General features: G+C 33.6%; 1 protein-coding gene across 1 annotated transcript; it reads right to left on the bottom strand.

Annotated features, from left to right (window-relative positions):
• Window positions 1–3,392: 3,392 nt before the first annotated feature.
• LOC140446724 (fumarate hydratase, mitochondrial-like) lies at window positions 3,393–14,939 on the bottom strand. The gene is made up of 6 exons (XM_072539316.1): window positions 14,722–14,939; window positions 9,683–9,814; window positions 8,385–8,607; window positions 4,756–5,071; window positions 4,397–4,621; window positions 3,393–3,960 (listed from the first exon to the last, which is right to left on the bottom strand). The coding sequence occupies exons 1-6, from the start codon at window positions 14,842–14,844 to the stop codon at window positions 3,456–3,458; spliced, it is 1,524 nt and encodes a 507-aa protein (XP_072395417.1). The 5' UTR covers window positions 14,845–14,939; the 3' UTR covers window positions 3,393–3,455.
• Between the last annotated feature and the right edge of the window lie 5,316 nt (window positions 14,940–20,255).

Raw genomic sequence — 20,255 nt, 5'->3', positions numbered from 1 at the left:
ATATCTAAAAAAAACAAAGATTGCAATAAAAATATTTCAAGAAAGTATTGTTTTAACTAATAATATGTATTTGTTGTAGTTGCGGTTTGCAAAGAAGAACTTGAGAGGATCTTACACACAATACTTAAAAAAATGTACGCCTTCTGGGTCTGCCGCCAAAAAAAAACGCGACCTTACTACCTCGTAGAATACATACAATTTCTCACGCAATTTATTAAATCTAGACAATGAATAGTAGCCTAGAACCTTCATCGCAACAATATATAGACTATTCCTGTGAGAACAATAGCGGCGATAACCAGTCGCAATGTGAAAATGAGAAAGATAATGAATCACAGCATGTAATGGCTTTAGATAATGAGTCGCCTCTTCTGTCACCGACAGAGAGCCATTATTCGAGTCGTGGTGATATTTCATCCAGTCTGCACAATTCCCAGCGAATCTCAAGTAGCCAAAAAATCTCGTATAATCACTAAAACTGCAGTATCGTTAGAAGAAGTGAATAAATCCGCGCTGGAATACTTTCGTTCTAATAAGACGTCTGTGGAAAAAGCATCGACCCTAAAACCATATGAAGACCCAGACATTTCCTTTCTAACGAGTATGTTGTCAACATGTCAACTGCTGGCAATATTTTGGAAGAAATATAAGTAGTTCCAACACTTCGTTTAATAACGATGGAATGTTAACAAAGTTGAGGACAGTAACTGAGCCTACAACTTCAGCCCAACAAAATTTATTGGAGTTTTTGAACTTCCAGCGACCAGAGCCCTTTTAATATATCTTTTATGTTATTAATAATGAATATACTTTTTATGTTATGAATAATGATTAGATGAGTTAATAATAAAAAATACATAACATACATAAAATACATACATACATGTTATTAATAAACGTTCTGAAGGTGATATTGCATATCTATAATTTGTATCCTTTTCCGAAATTATTGTACTAATTTTTGTCAGTAATAGCTCAAACGTTTCTCTTCTCATTCTGTAGAAGGATTGAAATTTCGCCGGATACATATTTAATTCTTCAAATATATTAAATCCACTATGCGCTTGCATCTCTTTCCGTACATCTCGTACCCAAAACTGACGTTGCGGACAAGTTTTGTTCATATTGTAATTGTTGACGTTTAAAGGCGTTGGCATAACTTCATCCTCAGAGGACATTTTGAATTTCACTAGTCTTTTTAATGTCATGCTACTTTAGTCTGCGCTACCTGCCATACCGGTGCCATGCCTGTGATATGTCACTGCCATGTTACTTGTCACGCCAGTTTGGTGGGCGCTCTAGTTTAGGGCTTATTAAAGCCCACATGGGTGCTTGGCTATCTGTGCATATATTGATCAACTTCAGTTCGAAAGTCTCTGCCTGGAATACAGCCGCAAGCATCTTAGCAGGAATTGGAAACGTTATAGAGACATAGCTTTTTTGAATAAGTATTGCAATTTCTGTGTCGTTATTTCTTAAAAAATCTTCTAATTTCCTTGGAGAAGATCTATGGATCCCTGTTAAATAAAGTAAGTAATCGAAACATAACCTTGATTTCTTGTTCGCTGGTCTTGTTTTACTACGAGTATATATAATGAACATTGTTTTAATTCTCATTTTCTTTAAAAAAGAATAAATTTTTTTGGAGGTGGCTGTAGGTCCAATGTTTTTTTTATATTTTGTATTTGAGCGAAAACTATGTTCTGGGCCCTGATTCTATTTCATTTCGATGTCGAAATTTAAAAGCGACTACGCCATGACAGTCGCAATCGCTAGCGATTCTGATTCATTTCGATTGTAGTTAAAACTGGGCATATTTACTTTATCATTTTGACACTGCTGAAAATTTGGGTTGGCCCTGTTGTTTATTGGCTGCACTACGCTTGTTGAATGTTTGTTTTGTTTACGTTACGTGAACGTCTTTTTTTTCTTGTTTGAGTTGTTAAATCATAAATAGTGGCCATTCTCAATTATATTTTGAATTGAAAGAAAAGATGGCAAGAAAAAAAAGGCGATGTGGGAGATCCTTAAGTTATAACCACTAAGATTTGACTTAGTGGTTATATTCTAATATATTTTTAAATTTACTGCAGCTTAGTAATACTAACCCTAAACATTTTAGGTATCCTAGAGACATAAACATCTTCTTCCAAATATGGTTCTAATACCCTTATTAAATAATTTGCAGCTTGTTTATTAAGCCGGAATTGCTGCCTAAATTGAACATCACTTAGTGAAAAAGAATTTTGAGTATCCCGTAACATTCTTCTTATCCTCCGTTATGAGCGTCGGATATCTATCCTCTCTAATTCCTCCAAAACTAGCAAATGTCCGTAAAACACAGCCATATTAATACTTTTTGCCTCAGTTTTCCTTGCAAGGATCAAAACACCGCCTACCTAAACTGAACCTAAGTTCACTTCTCCCAGTCCAGTCAGTCATGTCAGATTAATTTCGACTCGAAATTAAATTTCAACCACTTTCTTGAAGTTGAAATTAATTTCGATAAATCGAAATTTAGTGACGTCGTTTGGTTAGTTCAGCTGAAATCCACAAGGTTCGCAAAGTCGCATTTCGACGTCGCCATATTAATTTCGACATGTTTTGAGTCGAAATCTGGGCCCTGATTTAGTTTCAGATTTTTCCGTATGGTGTGCCAACTTAAAAAAAAATCCTAAAAAAACTGTTTTTAGGGGTTTTGGGGGATTTTCTCTATTTTATAGATTTCAATATCAAATCAAGGTTTTTTTTATAGGTAGGTTATATGTATTCTAAATTAAATGATGCCTTCGGTACATTTACTCCTAAACGGAAAAGCTACCTCCAAAGAAAAGTTAAACGTTTTTTTCAAAAAAATGCAGTTTTAGGTTATGTACACTCAACCTACAAAAAATTGTTTGAGAATAAAATGATAGAATGCTCACTTTTCACAAACTCTCCAAAATGCTAAACAAATCCATACACGGCAGCTTTATCGCCACCAGCTACTTCCCCATCGACCCCCAGCGACTTACGTTACTTAAACCGTGTACGTGATTTCATCCAAAGAAGATAAAGCAAACGTATAGTAGTTAAGTTATAGGTACTAGTAGTTAAGTTAAGTTAATATTTCATTACCTGATACCATTCGCGATCTTCATAATAGACACAGCAAGAACGTTTAAGGCTCCAGATACTTCTACAGGTCTATCAAAATAGAGAAATTGCGCTGAGCCTTTTTTTTTATTCACATAGAAAGTAAAAATATGAGAAAATTGATTCAGGTTGTGTCGATCTCCGTGAAAACAAAAAAAAACACTGCATATCTCAAGAAACACCAATGCCTAGCATTTACTTGATAACTAATAATGGCCAGGAGTCTCGGCAGATCCTTACTAAATTATTAAAAAATATTTCATATTGTAATATAAATTTAATAATCGAATTTTATAAATAAATATACTGTTCACGATATCTTATTTCGGTCCAAGCATTTTCTCTGGCTTAACCCATTCATCGAATTGTTGTTCTGTAAGCATATTCAATTTTACAGCCGTTTTCTTCAACGTAGAATGTTCTTTATGCGCTGTTTTGGCAATCTGAGCAGCTTTATCATATCCAATATGAGGATTCAACGCCGTTACTAACATAAGACTTTCATGTAGCAATTTATGGATTCTCTCCTTATTGGCGACAATACCGTTGACACAATTCTTTGTAAAGCATGTGCAACTGTCGCCTAATAATCTTATGGATCTTAGCACGTTTGACACAATCATTGGCTTGAAAACGTTTAGTTCAAAATGTCCGTTGGCACCACCAATAGTGACTGCTACATGGTTTCCGATCACTTGAGCTGCTACCATGGTGATGGCTTCGCATTGGGTGGGGTTAACTTTACCTGGCATTATTGAGCTACCTGGTTCATTTTCTGGAAGCAATAATTCTCCTAGTCCACACCTGGGACCAGAACCTAAAAACCTAAAAAAATGAGAAATGTTAATGTTATATTAGGTTAGTTTATGTTGAGTTGTTGAAGTTTTTCTGTTGCTAAATTGATGAGATCGTTTTTGACATCAGTTCTTTTATTTTTCATGTTTTGTTTATCCTCCATGAAATCGACGGTATTTAACAATTTTCACATGTTCAATGGGGTAAATCAGTAAATCATTTTGGAATTTCCACTGGCATTACCTTAGATTAAAAGATGTTTGAGAATAGAATGCTCACTTTTCACAAATTCTCCAAAATGCATACACGGCAATTTTATCGCTACCAGCTATTTCCCCATGGCGACTTACGTTACTTAAGTCGTGTACAGAATAACAGTCTGATTTCATCCAAAGAAGATAATAAAGCAAACGTATACCTAGGCACTAGTACCACGTTACTATCAAAAAAGTTAAGATTTCATTACCTGATATCATTCGCGATCTTCATAATAGATACAGCAAGAACGTTTAAGGCTCCAGATACTTCTACCATAGCATCGCGAGCAGCGAGTGCTTCGAATTTATTAGGAGCTGTTGTGAACGGCAAGCCGGTTAGTTCAGATATTTTTGCTGCAGATTTTTCCGCAAATCCTTTGTTGGTGTTTAAACCTGTACCAACGGCGGTACCACCCAAAGCTAACATCCTTAGCCTAAAATACAAACAAGTTATTTTAAGTTAAATGAAAACAAATCAAATTTAAAAATATAATTTTGCAGTCGACTCTCTAAATATTAATAATTATTAGAATGGTTAACAATTTTATTTCCATAAGCAGGTACTAACCTTGGTAAAGTGTCACAAACTCTATCAATGCCGAAACAAATTTGTTGAGTGTAACCACTAAATTCTTGACCCAAAGTTAATGGTACTGCATCCTGCGTATGAGTTCTGCCTATTTTAATAATGTCTTTAAATTCTTTCGCTTTTTTATCCAGACCGTCGTGTAACATCTTCAGGCCTGGCATAAGAGTATGTTCGATTTCCAAGGCTACAGCGATGTGCATGGCAGTGGGAAAAGTGTCGTTACTGCTCTGTCCCTTGTTAACGTGATCGTTAGGATGGACGGGTGTTTTGGATCCAAGTTTTCCACCAAGTATTTCTATCAAATAGACAAATATAAGTTTTGTTATGTAATAAAAGGTTTTCGAAATAAAATATAAAATTTATATTTTATTTCGTAAAAATAAGTAATGTAATTTTTGAGAATGAACATAAGATAGGTAAGTGACAGTTAAGGTAAAGTTTTAATAAAATCAATAATCAATGTAAGCTTCAAATTCCATTTAGATTGGATACACATTAATGTATCCTAATAATAGTCCTAAGTTTAGTATGCTTTATCTAAATGTTTAGATTAGTAGCTTTAGATGTAGTTTAGATTTAGTATGCTTTATCTAAATGTTCTCGTCTGCCGACGATACTGGGATTCTAGCTGAAAACATCGACGATCTGTAGGAGCTAATCAATAGAGTTGACATGGAATGCACAAATTGGGGACTGTCGATAAATATCGATAAAACTAAATACATGGTGACCAGTAAAGTGGAATCGGCGCAACCCAACTGATATTGTAGCGTTTTAAATTTGGTGGAATATTTTCGTTTTTCTGTTTGCAAATGAATTTTAAAACGATCAATATATTATGGCATTTTAAGTTGAGATCCTAAATATCAAGTTTTGGTATTCAGCTGTTTTTGTCTTTTGTCGTTAAAACGCAATAAACTGGAATATTTAAAAGTTGTTTCGAGTCCCCTAATATAATATTGCAAGTCAGGTATACGGTTTTTCTAAGAAGTATTAACTGAGAATATTTTTTTGTCTTTGTTTACATTAATATTCCCCTATTCTCTGTATGTATTGTGAGGTAAAAAATTTCCAGTTAACCAATTTAAAAGTAAATACTCAAGAAGTTTTTTGTCGGTTCGTTGCTAAGAACGAGGTCAAAAAAGGGTAGATTGTTTGTTTTAAGTTTGTAGGCAAAAACTAGCTGTGAGACGTAAAGGGAAATTTATTTTTGCGTTGAAATTTGTAAAATGTATGGCATCAGGGAGTCGACATTTAAGCCCCAAGCAGAGCAGACAGAAGAGATTTTGAATCGCGAGTCGATTCAATTTTTTTTGTGTAATATCTTAAGACCCGTTAAGGTGATGATACTCTATGCAATGTGGCAGTTTAGATCAGAGTAATCACCCATAAGATTTGTGCAGTACACCGGCACTGATGAAATTTGGAAAATGTTTATATAGAATGTCCCCGTCGACAGCTTGATTTCCTCCATCAAGTTTCTGTTCCAATCGTTCCTGCCTACGTATGGAAATGGTTTATTTTTATTCAAGTTGAGAGTTATGTCCTTTGCAGCTCCAGTCCCATAGATGTTAACAAGTTTTTTTTGCAAGTTAAGTGCTAAACAGTGAAATCAGGTAACAATTAACATTTTAATTTTAAAGTAAAGACAGACATTTTTTTGCTAAAACAATAATTGCTTTCATTAAAACTTAAAGGATTTGTAATAATAATAAATTGTAAATTTTATGGTTTAACAGCTGTCATTTTATTGTTTTTTTTTAATATAATGTTAACATATGACAGCTAGCTTTGTTCTTTTCGATATTCATTTGTTTTGTTTGTTTAAAAAAAGGTTAATCTCTGGGCGATAACATTTGTAAGTTTTGTAGTATCTCCAACCCCTTTGTAAACGAAGTTTGTAAACGGACACATGTAAGTTTTTTATTCTGTATTTGGCAACTATTTATATAGTATATTTTTTGTGCCATTTTTATGTTTGATAACTATTTGTATGAGACAAAAATAAACGTTTGATTTGTTTCTCTGATCCTTTGTTTATTTTAGTTTAGAAAATCTCCTAACCTTTTTGTATGTTTACTTTTTAGGAAGGAAGAAACTTTCTTTCCTCCAGCAGGAAGTTTTCTCGAAGCGGCGTCCATTTTAAATAGCTAGAGGTATTTCTTCTTGTCTTTTTTTGCCCATTTGTCCAGGAGATTTATGTAAGTAACCTTTTTATTTCATTCATTGTGTAGATACCCCAATCCGACCCATTTATTTTAACTTATCCACGACCCCAGCTCTCCAGCAACCCCCTGAGTGCCGTTCGCATCAGTAACGATTGTTTTGCTTGTCCTTTCTCAACCCTTTAGTTTCTGCCCCCAATTTTTCTACCCCTATATTCTTACCCTATGGTAGGCAAAATAATTTCGTTACAATATTAAACCAACAACCGCTGCAGAGAGTTCAGAGATTCAAATACCTTGGATGTTGGATTACCCAAAATCTGGATCCATCCTTCGAAATTCAATGTAGAATTGAACAGGCAAGAAACTCATTTCAAAAATTCAAGCCTCTATTATCCAATAACTCATTAAATTTGGAAATCCGTGAAAAGATGTTACGTGTGGTCTGTACTTTTGTATAGATGTGAAACTTGGACTTTAAACGCCGATATCATGAATAAAATCGAGGCGTTTGAGATGTGGTTGTATCGAAGGATACTAAAAATTCCATGGACTAGCAGAACCAGAAACGAAGAAGTTCTTCGAAGAATGGGACATCAACGAACTCTATTAAATATTATTAAGAGGCGTAAACTAGAATATCTTGGACATATAATCAGAGGACCAAGATATGAGTTCCTTCGGCTAATTCTCAACGGTAAAATCGAAGGAAAGAAATGGATAGGACGGAAGAAACTCTCTTGGTTGAGGAATTTGCGGCAGTGGACAGGTTTGACAGCGGACCAATTGCTACACGTAGCGCAAGACCGAGATCAGTATAACAATATTATAAGCATGGTAGTCGCCGACGTTCCGTAGGGATATGGCACTCTAAGAAGAAGATCTAAATGTTCAATCAACAAGGAATAACATTCTAAAACTGGGAGGATTGGTAGATAAGTTGAGTATGCCAGATGTAATTGAAGTGACTTGATGACAGTATGTCAGCAATCATATTTTAATGTGAATGAATATAAGTAAATATGTAGATATAGAAGTCAGAGAAATAGGGATAAAGGACTGTCTTGACTACACTGAAGTCTATAGATATAATATGGAGTGTTCAGTACAACTATTCTTACAAATTGACAGGAATTTGATAGCGAATGGAGTATAAGGTTTCCATCACAATGATCTTTTGGGTATAGTGAATATGAAGTTAAACATGATTATACATAAAACAATATCAATCTGCATATTTGGCGAGTTAATATAGAGCTGATTACCACAAAAATTGATAAGTCAAACAATTACTTATTGACAACTATTATAACATCAATCAGAATTGACTAGAAAACTTTAAAAAAATTTAAGTTAGCATAACAATTTGTTAAATTCTTTTGACTTAACTTATTCAATCTATTTCGTGACGTTTTGCAATTATTTTAAATTAAACGTTTTTACCTATGGCTCTATTGCTTATAACTTCATTACTATTCATATTCGTTTGAGTACCAGAGCCGGTTTGCCAAATAACTAAGGGGAAATGATCACAGTACAGTTTTCCTGAAATTACTTCGTCTGCAGCACAAGCAATAGTATCGGCTATTTTCGGATCCAAACCGTAATCCTTGTTAACCAAAGCCGCTGCCTTTTTTAGAATGCCCATGGCACTGATGACAGGGTACTAAAAATATATGTTATTATATATATTAAACCTAAAGCTAAGATTAATACTATTACAAGATTTAATATTAAACTCAACTGACCTTAACAGTCGTTTTGGAAGAAGTAGAATCGACAATTACAAAAATGAAAAGCGGTAAAGCAGCTGGAATAGATGACATAACAGTGAAACAGCTTAAATACGCTGTCAAAAAAACCTGGAAAATCTTACCAGGCACATTTATGAACTGCTATATTTATGAACTGTTATATTCAAATCGAAGATGCCACTCCACCTGAAGCAAAAAGCATTCGATCAGTGTATACTACCAATCATGACATACTGCTGCAAAACTTGAACACTAAAGTAAGAGATGATAGCGAAACTCAAAACTCACTCAAAGGTCAATGGAGGGATTCATGCTAGATATAACAAATCAGACAAAAAACCAACGTCACTGATGTAATCCACAGAATTAAATCTTTAAAATGGCAGCAGGTGGGACATTTAGCGAGAAGAATTGACAATAAATGGTTCACAAGAATTAGATTGTGATATTCAAGAGGCGTCAAGAGATCAAAAAGACGTCCAAATTTAAGATGGGACTATGACATAAGAAACAAGCCGGTACAGCATGGTACAGAAAAGCGAGTATTAGACAATCGTGGGCAAAAATGAAGAATGTCTATTAAGGGAGACTGCATCATAATCGGTAGAACACGCTGAAAATGATGATAACGATATATATATATATATATATATATATATATATATATATATATATATATATATATATACATATATATATATACATATATATATACATATATATACATATATATATATATATATATATACATATATATATATATATAATATATATATATATATATATATATATATATATATATATATATATATATATATATATATATATATATATAGTTTAATTATCTTTTATAAGTGTAGAAAAGTGGGGACTATCTGATTTACCTATCTATTTATTAGGATGTTCCATCAATTATTAACAAAACTAAAATTTGTATTATCCTGTAAGAAAATAATAAACAAGTGTTATTAAAATTATTGTACTTACTGGCATTCTTTCGAATTCACCGCCAATTGGAAAGTTCATTACTGATCTTAGCGTTTGTGCTCCATAGTATTTATCTGCAGGCACTTTTAATTCCCCAAAGCTATCCTTTTCGATTCTATGCTCGCCCTTAGACTGATTAACAAAATAGATATCAGTTTAAATAAAATACATTTTTAATTTATCGCATTAATCAAAATTGGTAATAACGTTGCAATTTCTTTAATTTGCTTCTTTATATAAATTAAAAATAAAAGGTAAAGGTAAAGAGCTACAAAAATGGATTTAATAATAAACACCAACAAAACGAAGTATAGGAAAATAAGCACGCAACCACAAATCCTACGACCACTTGTCATAGCGAACGACGTCATTGAAGCAGTGAACGAATTTGTATACCTGGAAGCTCACTGAAAATAATACTACCGCAGAGATAAAACGCAGAATTTGCACGGCCAACAGGTGATATTTTGGGCTAATCTCCTCCTTAAATCCACACTTATATCGAGAAATATAAAAATAAAACTCTACAAAACAATAATACTCCCAGTCCTAACATATGGTTCAGAGACCTGGACTCTAACAAAAAGTAATGAAAACATGTTAGCATGTTTCGAAAGAGAAGTACTAAGGCGAATCTATGGAGCAGGGAATGACAATGAAGTGTGGAGAAGACGATACAACGTCGAACTTTATACAATATACCAGGAACCAGATGTCGTAAAACATATACAAGATAGGACGTCTGAGGTGGATAGGACATGTAAGGAGGATGGAACAAAATGACCCAGCTAGAAAAATGCTCCTTGATAGATCCATTGGTCAGAGAAGAAGAGGAAGACCAAGAACAAGGTTACTTGAAAACATCGATGAAGACACGAGAAATATGAGAATACGTGCTTGCCGGAGAAAGGCGATGAACAGGGACGATTGGAAAAAAATTCTTGAGGAGGCTAGGACCCACACAGGGTTGTAAAGCCAAAATGATGACGATGAATATATTATAAAGCAGAGTTCTTTTTAAACTTAGGATTTATTTATATTTATGTACTAGTCTGGCGAAAACATCGCAAAATCTATTTTAGAATATTACGAAACTTGGATGGAATATGAATGATTGTGTACACCAAGAATATTATTGGCAATTATAAGGGTACCCAAACCAAAATACACGAGTTGTACCCTTTTATAATTTATGTTCATTGTGCCAGTCACAGATTCAATCTTACATGGTCCGTTATTATGCCAATTACTAATATAAGAAACTGTTTAGATATTACCAATCAAGTAATTAATTTTTTCAGAAAAAATTCTCGTGATAACAAGAATCTTGAACGTCACACTAGTTTAACTTTGTTGCTTGAACTTATATGTATCAGTCTCGAAGAAATTTCTCAATCTGGTTGCGAAAACTCGGGAACAGCTAATGCGTTATGTTCAGTAAGAGAAAATAGCAGTTTCTAAATTTCTCTCTTGGTTTGTGAAAATATATAAAGCGTTACGCTTCCCTTATCCACATTTCTTCAAAGTGTATGTTACGATTTCGTTCTTCCTCGTGTGTCTCATCTTTTAAGGGCATTGGCGATCATTACGGCCCATTTTACTCTATCTGCAGCAGTTCTAAAGAGTTCTATTGTTTATTTTTCCACTCCAGTGGTTTAAATTTTTTAACTAGGTCCTCTTTTTCTTCCCACTTTCTTTTGTATAACCAATCGCATCAACTCATATTTTTCTTTTCTTAGTATGTGACCAAAGTAGCTCATTTTTCTTTACAATGTTGAGTATTTCTTTTCATTTTTTCATCTTTCTTAACATTTTTGTGTTTGTTATGCGTTGTGTCCATGATATTTTTCACATCCTTCGATAACACCACATCTCAACGCTGGCAAGTCTTTTTTCAGTTGCGTCCGTAATTGTCCAGACTTCAATTCCATATAAAAGGGCAGAGAATACGAAGCATCTCAATACTCTAGTTATAATTTCTACTCCCAGTTTTCCATTGCATAATACTGCTTTCATTTTACTGAAGGCTTGTGGCTATCTCAATGCGTCATTTTATTTTAAGGCTACTGCGGTCCCATTGTTCATTTAGCTCACATCCCAAGTAATTGTATCTGGGTCCTCTTCCTCACTCCTTGTTATTAGCTTGCTGTCTCCATTGGATGCGATCCTGTGTCATATGGACGGCTTCATGTAGGGATTTTCCTATCAGAGTCTTCATTTGATCTGCCCATTGTCTGGGAGACCTTCCTCTTGGTTTTCGGTCTTCTACCTTTTCTTCCACTACCAATGGTTCCATGGTCCCCATTCTTCTAGCTAAGTAGTCGAAGTAAATTAGGTATGCTCGGTTTACTCTTTTTAATAGCCTGTCTTTTATATGAAGCTCTTCCAGAATTCACAGGTTGGTTCTATGTTGTTTTCAGGACACGCGTAGAATTCTTCTGTAGACCCACATTTCGAAGGCTTCTATCTTACTTCTATAGATTTTTTTGAGAGTCCATGTTTCAGCTGCGTATGTAGTAATGGGAAAAATGTCTGGGTACTTTCTCTAAAGCTTTTCCTTAAACGCAGATTGTTTCATCTTCTATCTTGTTCTTACTGACAATCATAATTTTTGTTTTTTTTTATGTTCAGAGCCATTCATACCTCTTGCAGTAGTGCGATCAACGAAAATTTGCAGCCCTTCTCTGCTGTTCGCAAGGAGTATTGTATCGTCTGCATATCTGAGATTATTCACTAGTGTTCCGTTAATTTATATGCCTTCATTGATGTCTTCTAGTGTCTTTTTAAACATCTCTTCTGAGCACATATTAAACAGTGGAGAGGATAGTACACCTCCTTGTCGCACTCCTATTCTTATAGGTATCTCTTTAGATTTTTGTTGGTCTACTCGTATTTTGGCTTTCTGATATCGGTATAAATTTGTAATGATTCTCACATCCTGATCATCTATTTCTGTGTTCCGTAATATGTTTGCCAGCCTTCTGTGTTGTATTTGATCGAAGGCTTTCTCAAAGTCAACTAGACATATTAATACGTCACAGTTGACATCTCGACACAGTTCTATGATTGTTTATATAGTAAATAATGTCCCTCTAGTGCCAAAGCCTTTTCTAAATTGTAGTTAGTTTTCTGTTATTCTATCGACCATTTCGCTAGTACTATTAAATGCACCAAAGATATTATCTCTACTCTCTAGACTAGGAGATTTAAGAAACAATTTCGAAATTGAATTTGATAAACTCTTTATTTCTGCTTCTAAATTATCTAAAGATATTTTTGGTACTGGGTTTTAAATTCCAAGGATTAATAAGTGACATACTTATAGAGATAATCATCCAACAACTTCAGTTGAAGAATATTTTAGGTATCAACTTTCACTTCATGTTTGGACATTGTTAATTTCTAGTTTAAAAGAAATACTCCTTGGTTTTGCATCTCCTGATAAAATTCACCAGTGATCACTAAGTGATCTCCATATTTTGAAGAGAAATGTTCTCTGACAGAACTGACAGGAGAGTATTTAATGAACTTTAAAGACTGATACAGACGTTTTGGAGTTTTGTGATTAATGGCATTTTCCAAACATCAATAGACTTCTTAAAATTTTAATTACTATTTCTGGCACTACGACCATTGTAGAGCGCTCATTTTTACCTATACAGCGAGAAAAACCTATTTGAGGAATAGAACTGGTAATGAGAGGCTTACTGGACTTGCCCTACTGTCGTGTCACTGGAATATTATGGAAGATGTCTATAAGTTATAACATGCTGTTATTTTTGACACCCCAAGATTTCGAATAATGCAATTTCAAATAACTTATAAATATAAAAAAAGTAAGTAAGAAGTAAGTCTTTTTTATTAATGACAAACGACTCTTTTCTCAAAAAAATATATTAAAAATAATTACTAAAAAAACAAATAATTCATTGGTGGATTGAATATCTAAATGGACGAATGGACACCTCCAAAAATAAAATCCTGGCTACGTCACTGCAGAGGATGCCCACCAACCGATGGACTGACGAACTAAAGTTACTTAGCGGTAAACTGGATGCAAGCCTCGAAAGACAGAGACAGATGGAAAGAGCTGAGGGGGAGCTATGTCCAGCAGGGGACGCATACAGGTTGATAATAACAGGTTGATTGTAACAGAAATTCAAACAAAGCAAAATTCCATAAAACTATCATAAGCCTAGACACTAAATTTTGTGCATTTAAAAAGAAAGTCGAACGATGAATCCATGTCAGAAATGATAACGCTTAGATGGATGAGTGGAGTAACAATAAAGGATAAAATTAAGAATGGATATATTAGCGGTAGTCTAGGGACTGCACAAATTAATGCCAAAAAGGGAGAGATGATAATTGCATGTTCAACATCGAAATGATAATAATATCATCCAAAATTAAAAATTTATAAGTTGCAAATCCCTGGAATGAGAAACAGAGGTGCTTCTTAGTGCTTCTCACATGTGAATATTTGTGCAATATATTCTTTTCTGCATTTCTCATTAGATAAACTAAAAATTTTAACGCCATTTATGATATTTAGGTAGATAACCCTACTTATCTGTAACCAAAGCTACAAACTCGAGTAAAAATGTGATGACTCTGCGTCAAAGTATTCTCAAAACGTAAAAATAATTCATTGTTGTCTTCGTCAAGGAGCAATATACAGAGATATTACTTTGTAGTTAAAACGACAATATAAAAACATTATTTTATCTGTAGCAAATAGCAAAATATGTAAAACATTCCAGTGAATATTAACTAGCCATTTTTTTTATAAGAAATGACAAAAGATCCAAAATAGTATAATGAAATATTTGTGTCCGTTAGTTTATTATTGTATTTCAATATGTTCAACCTTTGTTCTTTTTTTTCTGCCAACGTCCATGTTCTAAACATATAACAGCACCCGTCGAGTTGCAGTATCAATTTAAATTTTTGAGATTGCAATATTCAGATTTAGATTAATTAATTATAGATACAAGTAAATAGTTATGGCATTTTATTAATAATATAAAGACACTTACCTTCTCATTTGACGCATATCTAATTTTTGAACTATTAAGAATATTGTGCTTACTAATATTTATTGCATTACAAAGGCTTAACGCAGGGTTTATACCTGACATTAGTCTACGTAAAATATTCATTGTATTATGTACCTGAAATAAAATATTTAAAGAAGTATATTAAGAGTTTTTCACGAAAAATGACAATAAATAATTTGACATTAGTTCATAGATATCTATTTTAAAAAAAAACAATATTTTTGTCTATCATTATCATCCGTATCGTTACAGTTAATTTGAGCTGTAACGCCACTGATGTAAGCCAACACCTCAAGCTTTTAACTTCAATAATTTTTTTATCGTCCTCCAATATTTTTGTTTATAGATGAAAAAACATAAGACTCCAATGCCGTAATCAATTGAAATTATTTTAACAAGTAGCATTTCTCATTAATTTATTCAAAAATCCCTTCTTTTTCTTTTTTAAATGTATAGTGATGTTGGTACTAAAGTTATGGAGACATCTTGAGGCAGGTGTGACGGAAGAGCCTCTTTAATTCACCCTTTTACAGGATTTAACACCTCGTTTAAACAGTAGGTACATGTACTCCAGTCGTCAGACACGAAAATGCCACTGTACCTCTAACTCTAAAAATTATACAAATAAGCTAACCCCAAAAAAGATGCAAAAAAGTTTGCTACTCCTACTTTCGGGCTTTCCCGTAAAACTCCCCTTGTAGGGAGGTGAGACGAAAAACATCGATTTATTAAGAATCTGTACGTCGTAGAAAAAATGTTTCAAACAAGAAATGTAGCTGAGTTAATTTTAAACAAACATGTTTATTGGCTTTTTTCTGTAAACGACGGTTTTCTCAGAACCGTCGATTAAAGCGACCGGCGATTTTGAATGTGTTGCGCGGGCAAAATCAATTTTTGAAATAAAATTTATATCAACTCCTCGGTAAAAATTCGATATCTTTTGAACAAAGTGTCCTATCGACAAAAATGAAAATGCTCTTTAAAGATGAAGAGTGCAGCTTTCGTATGCAATTTCTGTATTTTGCTGAGAGTTAAGTCAGTTTTTATAAAGCTGTTAAATAAATAGACGTTCGATTTTTGTCATTTTTTACGATTCTCATGAGATCAACAAAATTTATCACTCTCATTGACCAGTTACTATGGCATTTTTATTATTAGAACCTAATCTTCAAAACCTATTGCAGGAAATGTCGATCTTGAGTTTTGGTATATGAAAGGCAGTTGAAATATGCCTAAAAACGCTTAACTTATATGTTCCTATTACAAACGAACTAAAATATTTAAAACTGCTTCTTTCAGTTTGCACAAGTACGTTTTTCGAAACTACACAATTTCAGCTACAAATTTCCCCAATCCCGTCTTCGTGGAAGGATTTTCCGTGAAGTGGGATCGTTTGTAATGTGAACGTTCTAATTCAGCGTTTTTAGGCATATATTAAATACCTCATATTTGTTAATAAAACTAAAACTCGAAATTTCATGTTATGGGTTTTGAAGCTTAGGCTCTAAAAATAGTATAATGACTGGTCCATGAAAGTGATAATTTTTATTGATCTAATGAGAATCGTAAAAAAAATCACGAAACGTTTATTTATTTATCAGCTTTATAGAAATTTACTTGATTTGCAGCAAAATGCAAATTGAATATGAAAGCTACATTCTTGACCTTTAAAACGCATTTTGGTTTTTGTCGATAGTTCATTCTGATCAAATGATATCGAATTTTTATCATTGACTTAATATGTATACTCCATTCGCTTAGCTCGGGCATATTTTGACAGATTCATTGTCGGAAACCTACAACACAACAATTCCTACTTCTTAGTATTAATAGCTCAAGTATCCTACTATTGCAGACTTCTTTCTTTAAAAAAAGAAGAATTATTCTAAATAGTGGAAGTGTATACTAAACCCATCACATTTTGGGTAGTATATATTTAAAAAATATATTTTAGTTGTTATAATTTAACATAACTATTTATTATATGGTGCAGATAAATAAATATTGATTGACGGTAATTCGCAAAGTTCTATTTTGTTTACTATTTAGTTTGTTTACTATTAATATTGGCTATGAGTACGTTTGCTTGGTTGTATAGTAATTTTCAGCCACTTTTAGTCTGTCAAAAAGTAACAAACTTCGCAAAAAAATAATTACTAAATTCACTAGACAGTTCGGACTGGGAATAGCGAACCGAGTATACAAATTTTATTTCAAAAATTTATTTCGCTCACGTAACACATTCAAAATCGTCTGTCGTTTCAAACGTTGTTTCTGAGATCAAAATTATCTCAGCTACATTTTTTTCTGCAGCGTACAGATTCTTGGTAAGTCGATGTTTTGCGTTTTTTCCTCCTATGGGGGCGGGGTTTTAGGAGGAAGCCCTGAGGTAGGAGTGACAAACTTTTTTGCATCGTTTTGGGTGCCAAAATTGATATTCTCAGCAAAAGTTAGCTTGTTTGTCTCGTTTTTAGGGATCAAATCTCTGACCACTGCACTAATATTAATATACAGTACATAGGTATTGAGGTAGACCTGACACCGATAAACGATAAACAAAGTAATAATTACCGCAAGTGTATACTTCACAGTATGTATAATTCAAAAATAAAAAATAGTCTTTTTCTTCTTCCATTGTGCCTTATATGGGGATAAATGCACTGTTACTGTATTACTGTATAAAGTCGGCTTAATTGTATTTACACATAGTTGCTTATTATGTCCAAACTATTGCAATACCTCAAGTATATGAAAATTCAATGGACACTAGTATTTAATTGAAAAATTGCGTCGTCTACGTGATTTAAACCCGCTGTCATCCTAAGCGTAAAAATTTCCAATAAGGCTATAAAAATTGTCCTAGGAAAACTTTTTATCTTTTTAAATTTGTGAGAAAGTATAAGCTTTCCAAATATGAAAAAATAATTTTCCTGTAGGCAATGTTTAAAAAGTTATTCCAATTGTTTATAACAAAAAAATCTGCATGTTTTTTTTTTAAATAATATTGATTGAAAAAATTTTTCTTTCATACGCTACCCGTAGAATATCTTTATTATTTTCTGACTTATGCAAAAAAATTTAATTTGGGATAAACAAATAAAATAACTTTTTAACTATTAAACTAATTACTACAAAATTTTGATCATATTTTAAGCACCACCAGTTACAATATTTCTTGTAACTTGAAAATTCGAAGTTCATCTTTAAAAAAGTTATTAACATTTATTATATTTTTGCAACTTTATAAGTAACAAATAAGGATAGAAACATTTAAAAAACTCTATTTTAAATATTTTTATTTGAGTTTCTTACTCTTAAATTTGATTGAAATGCTTCTGTTTTGGCTGGGAGAGGAAAAAAGCGAAAATTTACCGTTTTTTATTTTAATATGTTAATAACTAATTAACCTTCCGTCGGGCGCGGGCTATTCAAATTGATACAACACAAATTTTTTGTGCCAGTATGTGTGTCTCGTAAACAGTTGGGAATTGTCGTCACCAGCAGCTTCCTACCCCTCATTATTCTACAGAACGTGATCGGTCATTAGTAAATATTCTTTGCCAGAACGAAGATATTTAAATATTGTTCATTTTGAAAATTCGTGACATTTATTAGTTTGGTAAGTACTATTTCTTTATACTACTACTACCTTTCCGTCAAAATTACATAATTATACTTACATTTACCTCATAACATCACACTAATTCACTGCGCCTGGTTGAAGATTTTTTTGTAAGTTAACAAATTTATATTTGTTTTAGGTAGGTCGGAAATACGCTTATCATGGCAAGTTGTAGTAAAAAATATAATTTGGAGGATCCTAAAGATGTTAAAGAACTGAAACGAATGATGTTTGACGACGATGAAGGTGATTCACAGGACGATTTTGATGATGAAGAGGATATAGATGCAGAATATGAAGTCGAACCTCGTGACTCGTTTAATATGTGCTGCAAGAATGGCAAAAACTGCTTTGGAATGCTGGAGTTGCATTATGGAACACGGAATATTTGCGTATAATTGTACAACAGATCAACCAATATATTGAAAGTGTTAAATCGCTCTTCAAACGCGATAGAGATGCCAAGCCTATAGACATTGTTGAAATGAAAGCATTTACAGGTCTCTTATACTTTGCTGGTGTTCACAGAAGTAACAGAAAAAGTGTGTAAGACCTCTGGGGATCCAATGGGGATGGCATTGAAAAATGCCGACTGGTCATGAACATTAAAAGATTTAAGTTCATTATGTTGTATGCGATTTGGTGATCGCACTACCAGAAATGAAAGAAAAAAAAACCGACAAAATTGCAGCAATTCGTAACATTTTTACTATGCAAGTGAACAATTCACAGAAATCCTATAGTTTAGGACACAACGTTACGATTGATGAGAAATTGAAAGGCTTTCGTGGACGATGCGGTTTTGTGCAATACATACCGAATAAACCTAATAAATATGGTGTGAAAATCTACGCACTTATGGAATTTTTTTTTGTTTCAATCCTCTCAGTACTTTCCATGACTCCGAAGTTCTTGTACCTCCTATGTATGTTTCAATATTTAAGCAGGTTCTTTCCCATTCTTCATTCTTGTCGCATTGTATTGATGGACAAAAGAAATCGTAAGGCACCTGGTTAATAATTTCAATGGAGGCGACAGATCAAATGAAAACCTCACAAGAAGTGATGAAAACTTGCATAATCATTTATCTAACTGACTAATCACCACGAGCTTACTTGGGGTTTGAAGGATTGGGCAGGCTGACTGCAGGAAATCCGGAAAGACATATTTCAATTCACTCCTCGAGCGGCAACAGTAGCATTCGTCCGCGCATTTAATCACGCAAGAAATATTGTAATTTACGGATGTGAGTGCTATACCATGACAGATTAAGTTTGCTGGATCCCGAAAGCTATCTTCAGGCTTTCTGTGTTCCGATGAAATAAATTAGTTGTCAATTTTCATGTTTGATGACATTATAGTATGAATTAAATTTAACAATACTGACTACAGCAACGCGTTTCTGTGTGTTACTGAGCACGAGAACAAAATAAAAAGGACGTACAATACAGTCGAAGGATTTCCCGTAAAGCATAAACAAAAAGTAAAAAACAATGTTTCGTAACGCGATGTTCGAACCCCCCTCCCTCCTCTGTACAGCACAATTTTTCCCGTCCTTTGCCAATTTTATAGCATGCAGTACTTCTACCTTTAGTATTTTTGGTCATTCGCCTTCACCTAATCTCTGTTATTCTTCTGGCCTGACGGCATTAAATAGTTTATTTATGTGCGTATACCAAGTTGTTCCGAATATCTTCTTCATTTATCATCATTTTTCCTTTCGAGTATATAACTGTATGATTTTGGCCTCCGTTCGGCTCGCGGAGATAAGAATACGGCAGGGGTCCGAAAGCCATGCCGGTCGTAAAAGGCGACTAATGGGTTGGAATCGAGAGGTGGAGAGCCGTCGCTTGAGGTGTCGGGTTGGTAGAAACGCACACGGTCGCTTAGG

Source organism: Diabrotica undecimpunctata, chromosome 7 (genome assembly GCF_040954645.1).
Source record: "Diabrotica undecimpunctata isolate CICGRU chromosome 7, icDiaUnde3, whole genome shotgun sequence".
NCBI classification, from domain to species: domain Eukaryota; kingdom Metazoa; phylum Arthropoda; class Insecta; order Coleoptera; family Chrysomelidae; genus Diabrotica; species Diabrotica undecimpunctata.
Note: the sequence above shows the minus strand (reverse complement) of the source record. Positions and strands in the feature narration are given on the sequence as shown.

Bases quoted from the DNA above. Each gene is read 5' to 3' on its own strand.
- LOC140446724 (XM_072539316.1), bottom strand. From the start codon at position 14,844: ATGAATATTTTACGTAGACTAATGTCAGGTATAAACCCTGCGTTAAGC. The intron at 5,072-8,384 runs GTAAAAACGTTT...TCTATTTGATAG, and splicing joins TATAAGCAATAGAGCCATAG to AAATACTTGGTGGAAAACTT. The intron at 4,622-4,755 runs GTTAGTACCTGC...TTTGTATTTTAG, and splicing joins GTTTGTGACACTTTACCAAG to GCTAAGGATGTTAGCTTTGG.